Below are 14,191 nucleotides of genomic sequence, written 5' to 3'. Positions count from 1 at the left end.
TTTCTCCGTGTGTGCTTCAGAACCCGGGGAAGAACGGTCAGGAGATCCAGAGCAGCACAGCCGAGCTCATCAAAGGGCTCATGCAGCTGGTGCCCCTCACCAACCTGGGGGAGATTTCCCAGGAGGCCATGGAGGTGAGACACAACCACGGTCATGCCGTCATAAACAAAACAAATATAGAAGGTTTCCTCAAGCCCGAGTTTAGCACATGACGTAGAAACACTTCACGTTGGGAACAACACGTGAGAGTCTGGTCCTGGTTTGGATCAACATGCAGGTTTGTGGGGTAAATCTGATATTCTCTGTTTGTGAAGGCTTTGCTGGTCCTCCATCAGCCAGAAATCATCGAGCTGTGGAATCCTGACGCTCCCATGGAGACCTTCTGGGACGTCAGGTACGACTTCACCTCCACAGAGTTTACCTTCATACACTATATACCTGAGCATCCCTGATCTTCTGAACCTGAGCTCCACAGAGCATGATTTGTTTGTTCTGATTTTTAGCTCCCAGGTTCTTTACTTCATCTGCTCCAGGCTCATTAGCCACCAGCAGATCAACAGCACCGAGATACTCAAGTGGCTTCGAGAGATCCTCATCTGCAGGAACAAGTTTCTCCTCCGGAACAAAGTGAGCCTCGGTTTACGTCTCGGGTTTTCTTCTGATCTGTAATCTCTCTCGCTCGGACGCGTGAAGATCAAGGCAAAATATTTAGCGTTACAGAACAGTCGAGTTCTTTTCTTCGTATTTCACAGCTGAATAGGTCGAGGGTCCGAGCACAGGGGTAATATACATACAATACAGCGCCCCCTGGAGCAGAGTCTTTGGAACAGTGCTTAGTGTCTAAGCTGTGCCATGGCATGCTGTCTGCTGTAAAAGCTGTCATGTGTTTTGATGCCTACAGAAGCGTGCTGCGACAGGAAGCAGCATCCCCATGTGCAGACAGGCCCAGGCCAAGCTGGAGGTGTGTCTCTACATGTGCCTGTGGAGCCCAGACATGGAGGCCGTCCTGGTGGCCATGTCCTGTTTCAGGCACCTCTGCGAAGAGGCCGAAATCCGATGCGCCGTGGACGAGGTGCCTGTGCAGACCATCCTGCCCAACTATAACACCTTCATGGAGTTTGCCTCCATCAGCAACATGATGGCTGCAGGTTCGGGATGTTAACTAATAACAACAAAGAGCTAATATGAAAAATCTGCTGCAAGAAAGCTACCAGTAGAGGGCAGCAATAGCTTTGTGTGTGTGTGTGTGTGTGTGTGTGTGTGTGACTCTCTACCAGGTCGATCAGCCTTACAGAAGAGAGTAATGGCTTTGCTCAGGAGGATTGAGCATCCCACACCTGGCAACACTGAGGTCAGGGTACCATCCGTAGTTCTTTTACTATTAGCTGATTATCACACGTTAAACATACACACAGTCATCAGAGTAAGCAGAATTTCTCGACATCCTAAATGGAAGCTGCCTGAAGAGACCCGGAGGTTACCACTAGGTTACAGTGTTGCTCGGAGAAGACAAAATCTGCTTTATTTATTTTGTTTTAGCACTGATGCTGTTGTTGTTGTTGTTGTATTCACATATACAGCTTTGCTAAGTATTTCCTTTACAATCTTTTTACAAACTGTAAAAAAAACACAAAACAGTCTGAAGTAAACAAAGCCAAGCATATAGATGACGGTTCAGGATACGACACATTTAAAATATGAACAATAAGTGCAAATTCTAAGCTTCTGACTATTATAATTCTATCCTAATGAATTGTGTAGATTGTGTTTTCCTCTAAAAAGGTGAGTCCTTTAGACGTACGTGATCTCTCTAGTCCCCTTCTGCTCGGCTCATGCAGATTCAACCCGTGCTTACATCAGGCACATTTTCCTCTGTTTTACATTCTCTTATTTGAATACAGTGATAATGTTAGACACACCCACTCGGACCCCACACGATAGAGTCGAGACCTCTGGATCAGACTTGACCATCTGCCTCGTTTCATTCAGCGTGTGTGAGCTTTAAAAAAATATTAACAAGCAGAAGAGAAAAGAGGCCAAGCAGTCATACGTTGGTATTGGAGATGTAGTGTGTGTGGTGGGGTGTGTGTTGGCGTGGGAGGGGTGTGTTGGTGTGGGAGGTGTGTGTGTGTGTGGGGTGTGTTGGTGTGGGGTGTGTGTGTTGGTGTGGGAGGTGTGTGTTTGGGGGGGGTGTGGTGTGGGAAGTGTGTGCGGGGTGTTGGTGGGGTGTGTGTGGGGGGGTGTCTGTGGGGTGTGTGTTGGTGTGGGAGGTGTGGTGTGTGTGGGGGTGTAGGTGAACTGTGTGTGTTGGTGTGGGAGGTGTGGTGTGTGTGTTGGTGTGGGAGGTGTGTGGGGGTGTTGGTGGTGTGTGTGTGTGTGTTTGGTCATTTGTTAGTTTTTTGGTCAGTTACCTACACTGAGCGACATCCTCGGACTAGAACGTATAAAATCTGCAGTGATGACGTCATCGTCCCAAACCCCATGGTGTTTATCTGTGTCTCCTGACATAAAGCTCACAGTTCAGTAGGAACCCAAAACTCCTCCCAAGCTTCTGGTGCCTCACTGATGTTCTTCTGCACTCAAACTGCTCACGTGTGTTTAAGTAAATGTAAACAAAACCAGCACATTTTATTACAGGCTTCCTCCTCGGGCTGCTATCACAACTCGGTTGTGTCAAAATAAAGATTATTTCCTTTAGATATTTATTGTCTTGTCCATAATTGTCCACGAACCCAAATGGTTTTAAGGTCAAGAGACTCGAACCAAACCCAGTTAAAATAAGGAGTTAACAGTAGATCAGCTTAGAAAGTCAGATAAAAGGGAAGATTAAATGCACCATAAATGATAAAAAATCTGAGGCGAATCTTTTGGCGCTCACTTTGTGTTGGTGTTACAGGCTTGGGAGGACACGCATGCCAAGTGGGAACACAACACCAAGCTGATCGTGAACCACCCGAAAGCCAAGTTAGAAGACTGTCAGGTTAGTGTGAGCCACGTGAAAGCCACGTGTTCATGTAAAGTGCAGTAGATTGTACAGAACCCACCTGACCCGCTTGATCTGTTCCTCAGGAATGGATCAACATGACGGGCTTCTTGTGCGCGCTGGGCGGTGTGTGTCTTCAGCAGAGGAACCCCCCAGGCCCGGCCACCTACAGCCCCACCATGGGTCCTCTGAGCGAGAGGAAAGGCTCCATGGTGTCCATGGGCTCGTGTGAGGGCGACGCCGAGACCCCTCTCAGTAAGTTCCTGGACCGTCTGCTCTCTCTCCTGGTGTGCAACCACGAAAAGGGCGTGCAGATCCATAACAACGTCAAGGACCTGGTGGGTCTGGAGCTGAGCCCAGCTCTCTACCCCATGCTCTTCAACAAGCTCAAGAACAGCATCAGCCGCTTCTTTGAAGCACAAGGGCCGGTCAGTGTGATTCTGAGGAACGTTAACGTTTATTGACTCGACTCATTTTCCCCTCCGTGTGCGTCGCGTAATCACGGTTCTGTGTCTCCGTCAGGTGCCGATCAACGAAACAAACACGCAGTTTGTGGAGCAAACTATTGCCATCATGAAGAACCTGTTAGATAATCACACAGAAGGCAGCTCTGAACATCTGGGCCAGGCCAGCATCGAGAACATGATGCTGAACCTGGTCAGGTAAGACCTCCAGCCTTCACGTGTGTCTTCTTTACAATTCAGTTCACACAACGTGCTCAGCAGTGTGTCGGGATTGTGCCGGCAGGTACGTGCGCATTCTGGGTAACATGGTCCATGCCATTCAGATCAAAACCAAGCTGTGCCAGCTGGTGGAGTTGATGATGGAGCGCAGAGACGATCTGTCCTTCTGCCAGGAGATGAAGTTCAGGTGAGAGAGAGGGCGAGCGGTTAGGTGATCTACTCAACCACTCAAATACAGAATACATCTAATGTGTGTGTGTGTGTGTGTGTGTGTGTGTCAGGAATAAGATGGTGGAGTATCTAACAGACTGGGTCATGGGAACCTCAAACCAGACAGCTGACGACGACGTTAAGTGTCTGACGAGGTAACTCATCATGGAATAGTTGAATAGTTGAGGTCCAGCTTCACCGTCGCTTAAGAGTACCGTTGTGTTATTTTTAGGGATCTGGACCAGGCGAGTATGGAGGCTGTGGTGTCTCTGCTGGCCGGGTTACCGCTCCAACCGGAGGAAGGAGACGGGGTGGAACTCATGGAGGCCAAGTCTCAACTTTTCCTCAAGTAATAGACTTCCAGTACTGTAGAACTCCTATAAGTCCTACTAGACCTTCATTAAGACATGTTCCCCAGAGCCGTGTGATCCTCAGAGGTTTCTCATTAGTCTGGTTGTGTAATGGTGTGGTAGTGTGGTGTGGTTCAGCTCCGTACTGCACCCTCACTACAAACGGAGACGGATCGATGAGCGCTGTGTCGTTGGCTTTAAAGCGTTCCTCGGTCCACGTGAACGTTGTCGTGAACGAGTTAATCCGAGAGATTAGATAGTTTTCTCAGTACGTATGAAGGCTACACCAAAGGTCTTAGTTTTAATACTCAGAACTGTAGAATAGTACACGAGTGTGCGATTTGAGACGCAGCCCTTTAGGCATTAAGTATTGACCCCCAGTTAACGGTGATGTATAAGGAGCGTGCTTATCTTCTGGCCCTCAGGTACTTCACACTGTTTATGAACCTGCTGAACGACTGCAGCGAGCCGGAGGACGACGGGCAGCAGGTTACCGGCTGTAAGACGGGCATGTCGAGACGCCTGGCGTCGCTGCGCCACTGCACCGTGCTGGCAATGTCCAATCTGCTCAACGCCAACGTGGACAGCGGCCTCATGCACTCCATCGGTGAGCCTCTTTTCACACAGCACAGGTGGAGGAAAAACATACATCCGTCAGCTCTCAGTCGCTGCTCTATTCTCCAGTATTCAGCATATGGGACATTACTGCTTATTTACAATTGGGGGGGGGGGGTGTTCTGTAATAATTATTTGAGGAATCAACCCGAGCCAAAAAGCCTGATGATGTGGAACTGAGGAACTGCTGACTGAGGCATTACACCACCATCTTCACCCACTCTGTTATGTCCATCTGCTTTTAGTGCTGCTATAATAAGGTGGTGCACTCAGGAGTATGAAAATGAATCAGTCGTTTTATTTGATATATTATTATTATTATTTCTTTTGTCGTTTGATGACGTGGCGTTTCACAGAAGAAATAGATGTTCTCTGTCGATTGCGTTGAACTAAACGAGTTGTGTTGAGAAATATTGTTTTTGTGCGTAAAGTCACTTTTTTTGTGTTTTTTAATAACACATATCGGTGCCTGGGGGTCACGGTGGCTTAGTGGTTAGGTTGGGGGTTCGGTTCCCGCCTCTGCCTTGTGTGTGTGGAGTTTGCATGTTCTCCCCGTGCCTCGGGGGTTTTCTCCGGGTACTCCGGTTTCCTCCCCCCGTCCAAAGACATGCATGGTAGGTTGATTGGCATCTCTGGAAAATTGTCCGTAGTGTGTGAGTGAATGAGAGTGTGTATGTGCCCTGTGATGGGTCGGCACTCCGTCCAGGGTGTATCCTGCCTCGATGCCCGATGACGCCTGAGATAGGCACAGGCTCCCCGTGACCTGAGAAGTTCGGATAAGCGGTAGAAAATGAATGAATATCGGTGCCTTGGGGGGCTTTTGTTTTTTTCTTCAGGTCTGGGCTACCACAAGGACCTGCAGACTCGTGCCACCTTCATGGAGGTCCTGACCAAGATCCTGCAGCAGGGCACAGAGTTCGACACGCTGGCTGAGACGGTGCTGGCCGACCGCTTCGAGAGGCTCGTGGAGCTCGTCACCATGATGGGCGATCAGGGAGAGCTGCCCATCGCCATGGCACTGGCCGATGTGGTGCCGTGTTCTCAGTGGGTCTGTACTCATTTCCAGAGCGTTCCGGTTCTGTTGTAAATCTTTCCGGAAGTCGTCTTTTTTTTTCTTTCTTTTTTTTTTTTTAAATAAATAAATACTCAAAATAAAACATATGTATTTCTATACATGTACTGAAATGAGGAAAAAATCTAGAAAAGTGTTAAATCATTTTAAATTTTAAATAAATAATTTTTGTGTTTGACACTTTGTCTTTTCTTCTTATCTTTCCAAGCTGTTTAGTCATTACGTTGATGCTTTTTGCCCTCATTTGTGTATCTAAAGGTCTGAAATAGGGGTAACAAAAGGGTCCTGATATCCATGTCTTGGTGTGTGTTTGTTTTTTTAAGGTGTTGTTGTTGTTGTTGGTAATCTCTCCGTGTGCTCATGTGTGTTTGTTTCGGCGGACAGGACGAGCTGGCGCGGGTTCTGGTGACATTGTTTGACTCGCGTCACCTGCTTTATCAGCTGCTGTGGAACGTGTTTTCTAAAGAGGTTGAACTTGCCGACTCCATGCAAACGCTCTTCAGAGGGAACAGCCTGGCCAGTAAAATCATGACCTTTTGTTTTAAGGTAGGTGGAGCCCATGGACACATGGAGGTCATGCAAATCCCTAAAGCCTCATTACAGACCAAGTGTGTCTTTGAGGATTTGTTTAATTTCAGTCCATCCTTTCCTCCTCTCTCTTTCACCTCATTTTGCTCATTTTCATTATTTTTAAATTTTTTTTATGTATCTTCTCCAGGTCTATGGTGCTACGTATCTACAGAAGCTTCTGGAGCCCCTCCTTCGTGGAGTCATAACATCTCCTGAGCTGCAGATGATCAGTTTCGAGGTGGATCCCACCAGGTAGCATCACAGCTGTTCCCGTGACAACCGATAAGACTAAGGAAGAGATTTGTGATTAGAAATAATGATCTAAATCAACAGACTCTGTCTCTTTGGTCATTGTTTGCTTCAGTCTCCCAACAAACCCAACAAATCCATGACAGCATCGTAAAACGAGGTTTTGTTTTTTCCTCAGGATGAGTGCGTGACGCAAAAGCACACAAACATGAAACACATGCAAAGAACCCCATTTTGCACATGAGCAAGCTCAAACTTTGCATACATTTTTTAGGTTTTATCCTCCTTTATCTTTTCTCTCTGTTTTTATACTTTTCTCTCTGTTTTCTGTTTTCAGTACATCCTCTCACACGTCTCCTCTAGATCTCCCACTAGGTCTCCCACTAGATCTCCCACTAGGTCTCCCACTAGGTCTCCCACTAGGTCTCCCACTAGATCTCCCTCTAGATCTCCAACTAGATCTCCCACTAGGTCTCCAACTAGGTCTCCCACTAGATCTCCCTCTAGATCTCCAACTAGATCTCCCACTAGGTCTCCAACTAGGTCTCCCACTAGATATCCCTCTAGATCTCCAACTAGATCTCCCACTAGGGCTCCAACTAGATCTCCCACTAGGGCTCCAACTAGATCTCCCACTAGGGCTCCAACTAGATCTCCCACTAGGTCTCCCACTAGGTCTCCCACTAGGTCTCCCACTAGATCTCCCACTAGATCTCCCACTAGATCTCCCACTAGGGCTCCAACTAGATCTCCAACTAGGTCTCCAACTAGATCTCCCACTAGATATCCCTCTAGATATCCCTCTAGATCTCCAACTAGATCTCCAACTAGGTCTCCCACTAGATATCCCTCTAGATATCCCTCTAGATCTCCCACTAGATCTCCCACTAGATCTCCCACTAGATCTCCCTCTAGATCTCCCAGATCCTGGATCTGTAAAGACGACCATTTCAGTGAGAATAATAAATGCTTCATGTGGCCTTTAGGTGAAACAGCAGGGAGGCAGAAAAGCTTCAGACTAATATTAACACATCTAAAGGCAGCAATAAACAAACAAAAAAACATAAGGGGTGCAAACTTTTGCACCTAATTTTCACTCTAGTCGAGTCTCTAGCTAACGTCCCCAGGTATAATTAAGGATCTGGCAAGATGATGTATACATTTTTCGATATTTTAATGCGTGATAATTAATGATGTATTATTGACTGAAAAGAAGAAATTTTTTTTTATGTATTTTTGTTCAATTTTTTTTTAATAAACACATGTATTTAAAAAAATTAAATAAAAAAATTAAATAACACCAAAACCTTTTTCCGGTGTTGTTTAAATTTTTTTAAAATTATTTATGTTTGTTTATTTGTTTATTAATAATATTATTATTTTTTTTTGGACACTAATTGAGTTCAGTCCGTTTCTCTTCCCTAGACTGGACCACAGTGAATTGTTGGAGGAAAACCAGCGCAGCTTGCTGAACATGACCAACCGCTTCTTCCTGGCCATCATCACCTCCTCCAGTGAATTCCCTCCACAGCTGAGGAGTGTGTGTCACTGTCTGTTCCAGGTGAACCCCCTGCGTCACGTGCACGCTGTCGTGAGGCTCGTGTCACACACACACACACACACACACACACACACACACACACACACACACACGGATCTGACCCGCCGTGTTTGTGTGCTGGCTGTTGGTGTGTGTTAGCTGTGACCTGCTTGTGTGTGTGTGTGTGTGTGTGTGTGTTTGTATCCTGTAGGCCACTTACTACTCTCTGCTGAATAAAGCCGCAGTTAAAGAGAAAAAGGAAAGCAAAAAAGCAGTAAGTTCCGTCTGATCACATCTTCGGTCACATTAAAGCATCTCCTCTGTCCTGGATGACTAGTCTAACCCTGGTTACCTGGAGCCATGCTTCTTCTCAAGTGCTTTTGCATAGGCTCGTCTCTTTCTGTAGAATAATAGCATCATGGGTAATGTAGTCTTTGTTCCCACCCTGCTAGTGCTCCTGATCTCCTCTTGGTGCCTGAAACCTTCTAATAAAGAGAGCGTGTCTGTCTCTATAACCAGCTGACTTTAACCAGCTTTGCTTTCCTTATTTCTCAACTAACTAACCAACTAACCAGTTAACTAGCCCAGAGGTCCCCAACCTTTTTTTCGCCACGGACCGGTCAATGTTTGATCATTTTACCGCGGCCCACTGGGGGTGTGGGGTGGCATACAATTAAATTAACATGAATAATTTTTATTTAATTGTATTTAAACATGCCTTTTTAACTCACTACAATGCTAAATCAATGAGAACCCTGAGCTTGTTTCTTTACAACGAGACGGTTCCATCTGGGGTAATAGGAGACAATGACACCCGAAGTGTGTCGCTTATGTCCAGTTTATTCCGTTGTTTTGTTTCGGTTGCCATCACTGCAGAAAACCCCGCTTCACGCAGATAGCATGTCGGAAATGGCGATAGGGATGTAAGTGCTGTGGTGACAATCTCAGGGTATTCCGCCATGACTTTAATCCAGAACACCGGCAGAGTTTCTAACTTTCTAACGACGTCTGTTTCGTGCTCATTTTTGCTAATTTGTGGGTTAAATTTGAGCAAACACAATATACACGTACACCAAGCACTGTTAAACATGACAAAGTAGCGGTGAACAGAGAGAAGAGCGATACACACCTTCTCTCTCCACCAAAGCTACAACACCACTGCCGCTCGCAGCCGCTCAGCTCCAGACGTCACCTAAACCCGGCCCGATATCACGATATTTTGCGCATGCGCGGTATCGGTGCGGCTTTAGGTGACGTCTCTCAGCTCCCGGTTAACCTCTCATCCATGGAAAGTCGCACAAACCCGAGAGAAATACACCACATTAAATTAAATGGAAATAATTTAATGTTCCTTGGGCGGCCCGGTATCTTTTGGTCCACGGACCGGTACCGGTCCTCGGCCCGGGGGTTGGGGACCACTGAACTAGTCAACTAACTAACTGCCTAATTCTGGCAATAATTAAATACCGGCAATAAAAAACAAAACAACGATGATTTATAATTTTAGTAAATAATTTTTGAAGGTTTCTTTTGCATCTTTATTATTTAATTTATTAATTAAAAGCATAAATTATAAATGCCAAAGAAATAAATAAATAAATAATCCGTCCGTCTATTTACAATCTCTTTACGTCATTATGCATTTATTTGCGTGTTTATATGTACAGTATTTATCTGTGTTTTTTTCCGTTAAAAAAATCATTATTTTATTTATTTATTGCATTTTATTACGCACAGATTCTTTTCCTCCTCTCGACGAACGGTATTAATGATTTAGTTTTTCGATTTATTTACATATTTTTTTTATTTTATTTATTTATTTATCTATTTTGGTTATTTATTTATTTACCGCCTGATTGTACAGTTTTTTTCTGATTTTCAAGGCTCATCTCAGTCCAACTCTTGTTCAATGTTTTACTTTTCGTTAAGCGTCGTCTCTCTGGTCCGATCTCTCTCCGGTCGGATCTCTCTCCCGTCTCAGGTGGTGAGTCAGCGTTTTCCTCACAACAGTATCGGTGCCGTGGGCAGCGCCATGTTCCTGCGCTTCATCAACCCAGCCATCGTGTCCCCTTACGAAGCCGGGATCCTGGATAAGAAGCCTCCTTTGAGAATAGAGCGAGGACTCAAACTCATGTCCAAGGTCTGAAGACACTTTTCACTGATTCTGTCCTAACCACTAGGGGCAGCGTTTAATCCTCTGAAACTCTTCCAGGATCTTTCCCATGAAGTCACAGTATCCTATCTGCCTTTATTTACTTCACTACCTCATTCTTCTATCTCAATCGACCATAATACCTGAATCACTCGTGTACAATTAACCAAGACTGTTGTTTTCAGAAAACCTTCTGACTGACAGCGTAGAAACTTCTTCTTCTTCTTTGTCCAGATTCTGCAGAGCATCGCCAACCATGTGTTGTTCACAAAGGAGGAACACATGAGACCTTTTAACGACTTCGTGAAGAACAATTTCGAAGCAGCCCGAAAGTACGCCAGCTGATCGCTAGTGTATATACTGTGTATATATGTGTGTAATAGCAGTGCTTATATATATATATACACACACACACACACACACACACACACACACACACACAGTATGAGCACTGCTATTACACACACATACACATATATATATATACACACACACACAGTATAAGCACTGCTATTACACACATATATATACACACACACACACACAGTATAAGCACTGCTATTACACACACATATATATACACACACACAGTATAAGCACTGCTATTACACACATATATATATATACACACACACACACACACACACACACACAGTATAAGCACTGCTATTACACACATATACACATATATATATACATATACGCACAGTATAAGCACTGCTATTACACATATATATATACACACACAGTATAAGCACTGCTATTACACACATATATATATACACACACACAGTATAAGCACTGCTATTACACACACATATATATTTACACACACACAGTATAAGCACTGCTATTACACACATATATATATATATATATACACACACACAGTATAAGCACTGCTATTACACACATATATATATACATATACGCACAGTATAAGCACTGCTATTACACATGTATGTAATATACATTATATATGTGTAATAGCAGTGCTTATACTGTGTGTGTGTATATGTATATATATGTGTGTAATAGCAGTGCTTGTTCCATCATTAAGGAAACATGTCTTTTGTCAATCAGGTTTTTCTTGGACATTGCTTCTGATTGCCCTGCCAGTGACTCGGTGAATCACAGCCTCTCGTTTATCAGTGATGGCAACGTTCTCGCTCTGCATCGGCTGCTGTGGAACAACCAGGAGAAGATCGGCCAGTACCTCTCCAGCAACAGGTGCCTCACGCGCCCGGACACGTAGATTAGCAGACGTATCGCTGCGTGTTCAGTCACTAATCTATGACTTCATGTCTCTTTAAATCCAACTTGGCTCACAAGCTGCTCACACGGATGTAAATGCGAATGCAAAAGAGTAGACGATTAGTTAAAGCCAACAGCTTCGGTTTTTGGGGCTTTTTGGCTGAGGATATTTGTTAACCAGATGTGGCCTTGGACTGAGTTTCACTTCAGGTCTGACAAACAAACTGCCTTTCTGGGGGTTTTTATCTAGTCATTATGTGACGGTGGGAGTTTAGAGCTAAATGATGGAGCATGTAGACACTGTCACTACTCAGGAGTTATTATGGCTTGGTTAAGACACTGCATGGAGAAATTTGTACACATATTTGGACAAATTGCTGCCACGCGATCAGCTTTAAGCCCCGCCCACTCCGCAGCACCATGTCGTATATCCCTGAAAGCTCGTTTTCTGATGCTTATGTAATCTCGCTTATACATTTTTAGCTAGATTCAAAAAGTCATATGTTCAAAAACACATGTTGGAAATTATGCTGAGAATCTAAATATTTTACTGTTTAACGAATCGTTTTATTGAGCGTGAAAATTTCTATTACACCAAAAAAATGTAAAAAAAAAAAAACAACACGGTTATTTCAAGCACACTTCACCTTCTGGTTTTTTTTCGGGTTTTTTTTTTTTTTTTTTAAAGCTGATGCTCATCCGTGACTCATTGAGAGATGCTAATTCTGCTCATTAATATTAATGCCATCTTTAGTGCACCTCATGGCCAAGTCAAGCTGTTTACATGTAACGTTAAAGTTCTCTATCACCATCAAGGAGTTTTATTAGAAAAGAGAGAGAGAGAGAGAGACTGAGAGCAAGAGAGAGAGAAAGCGAGGGAGAGAAAGAAAGAGAGAGAGAGAGAGTGAGAGAGAAAGAAAGTGAGAGAAGGAATGCAAGAGAGAGAAAGCGAGAGAGCGAGAGAGAAAGAAATCGAGCGAGATAGAGAGGGAGAGAGAGAGCAAGAGAGAGAAAGCGAGAACGAGGGAGAGAGAGAGGGAAAGAAGGAGTGAAAGCGAGAGAGAGAGAACACGAGAAAGAGAGAGAGAAAGAAATAGAGAGGGAGAGAGAGCGAGAGAAAGAAAGAGAGAGAGGGAAAGATAGAGAGAGAGAGAGAGAGAGAGAGAGAGAGAGAGAGAGAGAGAGAGAGAGAGAGATAAGGCTTCACACTTAAACAGGTAGCTTTCAGGTAATTTGCAGGTAACTTTCAAATGCGCTCTATTTTCACTGCACAGAAGGAAGAACAGAAATCTGGGTGACTCGTGAAAGCTGTGTTTGTCTGTGAAAACCACCTAGAGAGGAAAGAGAGACGAGTCGGCTGACTTTTACTCGTGCGTTCTTCATCTCCTGATGAATAAGTGATGCACAGCTGTAGTTATGTGAAGTGAAGGCCGTCGATGACGTGACATCATGTGAATAAAGTCCACCTTATGACCATAACATTCTGGTTTGGGCTTCATCGGTGGTCCGGCTGCAGATTTTGTGCCTTACAGCATGGAAATAGCATTTTAATAGGATTTCAATTCTATTTATAGCGAATTTTGACTCGATTGTCCATGAAGCATTTCTGAATCGTCTGCATTTATTTTTTTGCTCGATATTAATTCGGGTTTTAAATCCTCAGTAAATCAACAACAACAACTTAAGAAAGAAGAAACGTCTCTTTTAAAGTAACTCTTCTAACTTTATTTATGAAGCGAGCCCAAAGTCGTTCAAATGGTTTTAAAGTACCTGAAATGTTTGGAACCCTTCAGGGATCATAAAGCGGTGGGTCGACGTCCCTTTGACAAGATGGCGACTCTCCTCGCCTACCTCGGACCTCCTGAACCCAAACCGGTAGCTGACACACACTGGTCCAGTCTGAACCTCACCAGCTCCAAGTTTGAAGAGTTCATGACCAGGTAATAAAGACCTCAACACAGACTGGACTAATGACCTTATTTAACATCCCCGTCTTCGTCTTCACATTAGCTTTAGATTCCAGTAACTACATATATGAATATGCAGGGGGCAGTCGTGGCCTAAGAAGGGGGCAGTCGTGGCCTAAGAAGGGGGCAGTCGTGGCCTAAGAAGGGGGCAGTCGTGGCCTAAGAAGGGGCAGTCGTGGCCTAATTAAGTGGGCAGTCGTGGCCTAATTAAGTGGGCAGTCGTGGCCTAATTAAGTGGGCAGTCGTGGCCTAATTAAGTGGGCAGTCGTGGCCTAATTAAGTGGGCAGTCGTGGCCTAATTAAGTGGGCAGTCGTGGCCTAATTAAGGGGGCAGTCGTGGCCTAATTAAGGGGGCAGTCGTGGCCTAATTAAGGGGGCAGTCGTGGCCTAATTAAGGGGGCAGTCGTGGCCTAATTAAGGGGGCAGTCGTGGCCTAATTAAGGGGGCAGTCGTGGCCTAATTAAGGGGGCAGTCGTGGCCTAATGGTTAGAGAGTTTGACTCCTAACCCTAAGGTTGTGGGCTTGAGTCTCGGCCGGCCACGACTG

At 44.8% G+C, this 14,191-nt stretch overlaps 1 protein-coding gene across 2 annotated transcripts in view; it reads left to right on the top strand.

Annotated features, from left to right (window-relative positions):
* The window catches only part of nf1b (neurofibromin 1b), a 63,942-nt gene that overhangs the window by 14,296 nt on the left and 35,455 nt on the right, over positions 1–14,191 (top strand). For both annotated transcript variants that reach the window (XM_047805113.1, XM_047805114.1), the window contains 21 exons: positions 21–134; positions 315–394; positions 504–627; positions 902–1,148; positions 1,278–1,351; positions 2,897–2,980; positions 3,070–3,411; positions 3,506–3,645; positions 3,731–3,853; positions 3,948–4,031; positions 4,109–4,225; positions 4,652–4,833; positions 5,678–5,889; positions 6,298–6,459; positions 6,632–6,735; positions 8,158–8,293; positions 8,484–8,546; positions 10,254–10,412; positions 10,659–10,756; positions 11,508–11,654; positions 13,472–13,618. In XM_047805113.1, the coding sequence (XP_047661069.1) occupies positions 21–134; positions 315–394; positions 504–627; positions 902–1,148; positions 1,278–1,351; positions 2,897–2,980; positions 3,070–3,411; positions 3,506–3,645; positions 3,731–3,853; positions 3,948–4,031; positions 4,109–4,225; positions 4,652–4,833; positions 5,678–5,889; positions 6,298–6,459; positions 6,632–6,735; positions 8,158–8,293; positions 8,484–8,546; positions 10,254–10,412; positions 10,659–10,756; positions 11,508–11,654; positions 13,472–13,618 (2,939 nt within the window). The remainder of the gene's footprint in view (positions 1–20; positions 135–314; positions 395–503; positions 628–901; positions 1,149–1,277; positions 1,352–2,896; positions 2,981–3,069; positions 3,412–3,505; positions 3,646–3,730; positions 3,854–3,947; positions 4,032–4,108; positions 4,226–4,651; positions 4,834–5,677; positions 5,890–6,297; positions 6,460–6,631; positions 6,736–8,157; positions 8,294–8,483; positions 8,547–10,253; positions 10,413–10,658; positions 10,757–11,507; positions 11,655–13,471; positions 13,619–14,191) is intronic.

This window comes from Tachysurus fulvidraco, chromosome 20 (assembly GCF_022655615.1).
Source record: "Tachysurus fulvidraco isolate hzauxx_2018 chromosome 20, HZAU_PFXX_2.0, whole genome shotgun sequence".
Lineage (NCBI taxonomy): Eukaryota > Metazoa > Chordata > Actinopteri > Siluriformes > Bagridae > Tachysurus > Tachysurus fulvidraco.
Note: the sequence above shows the minus strand (reverse complement) of the source record. Positions and strands in the feature narration are given on the sequence as shown.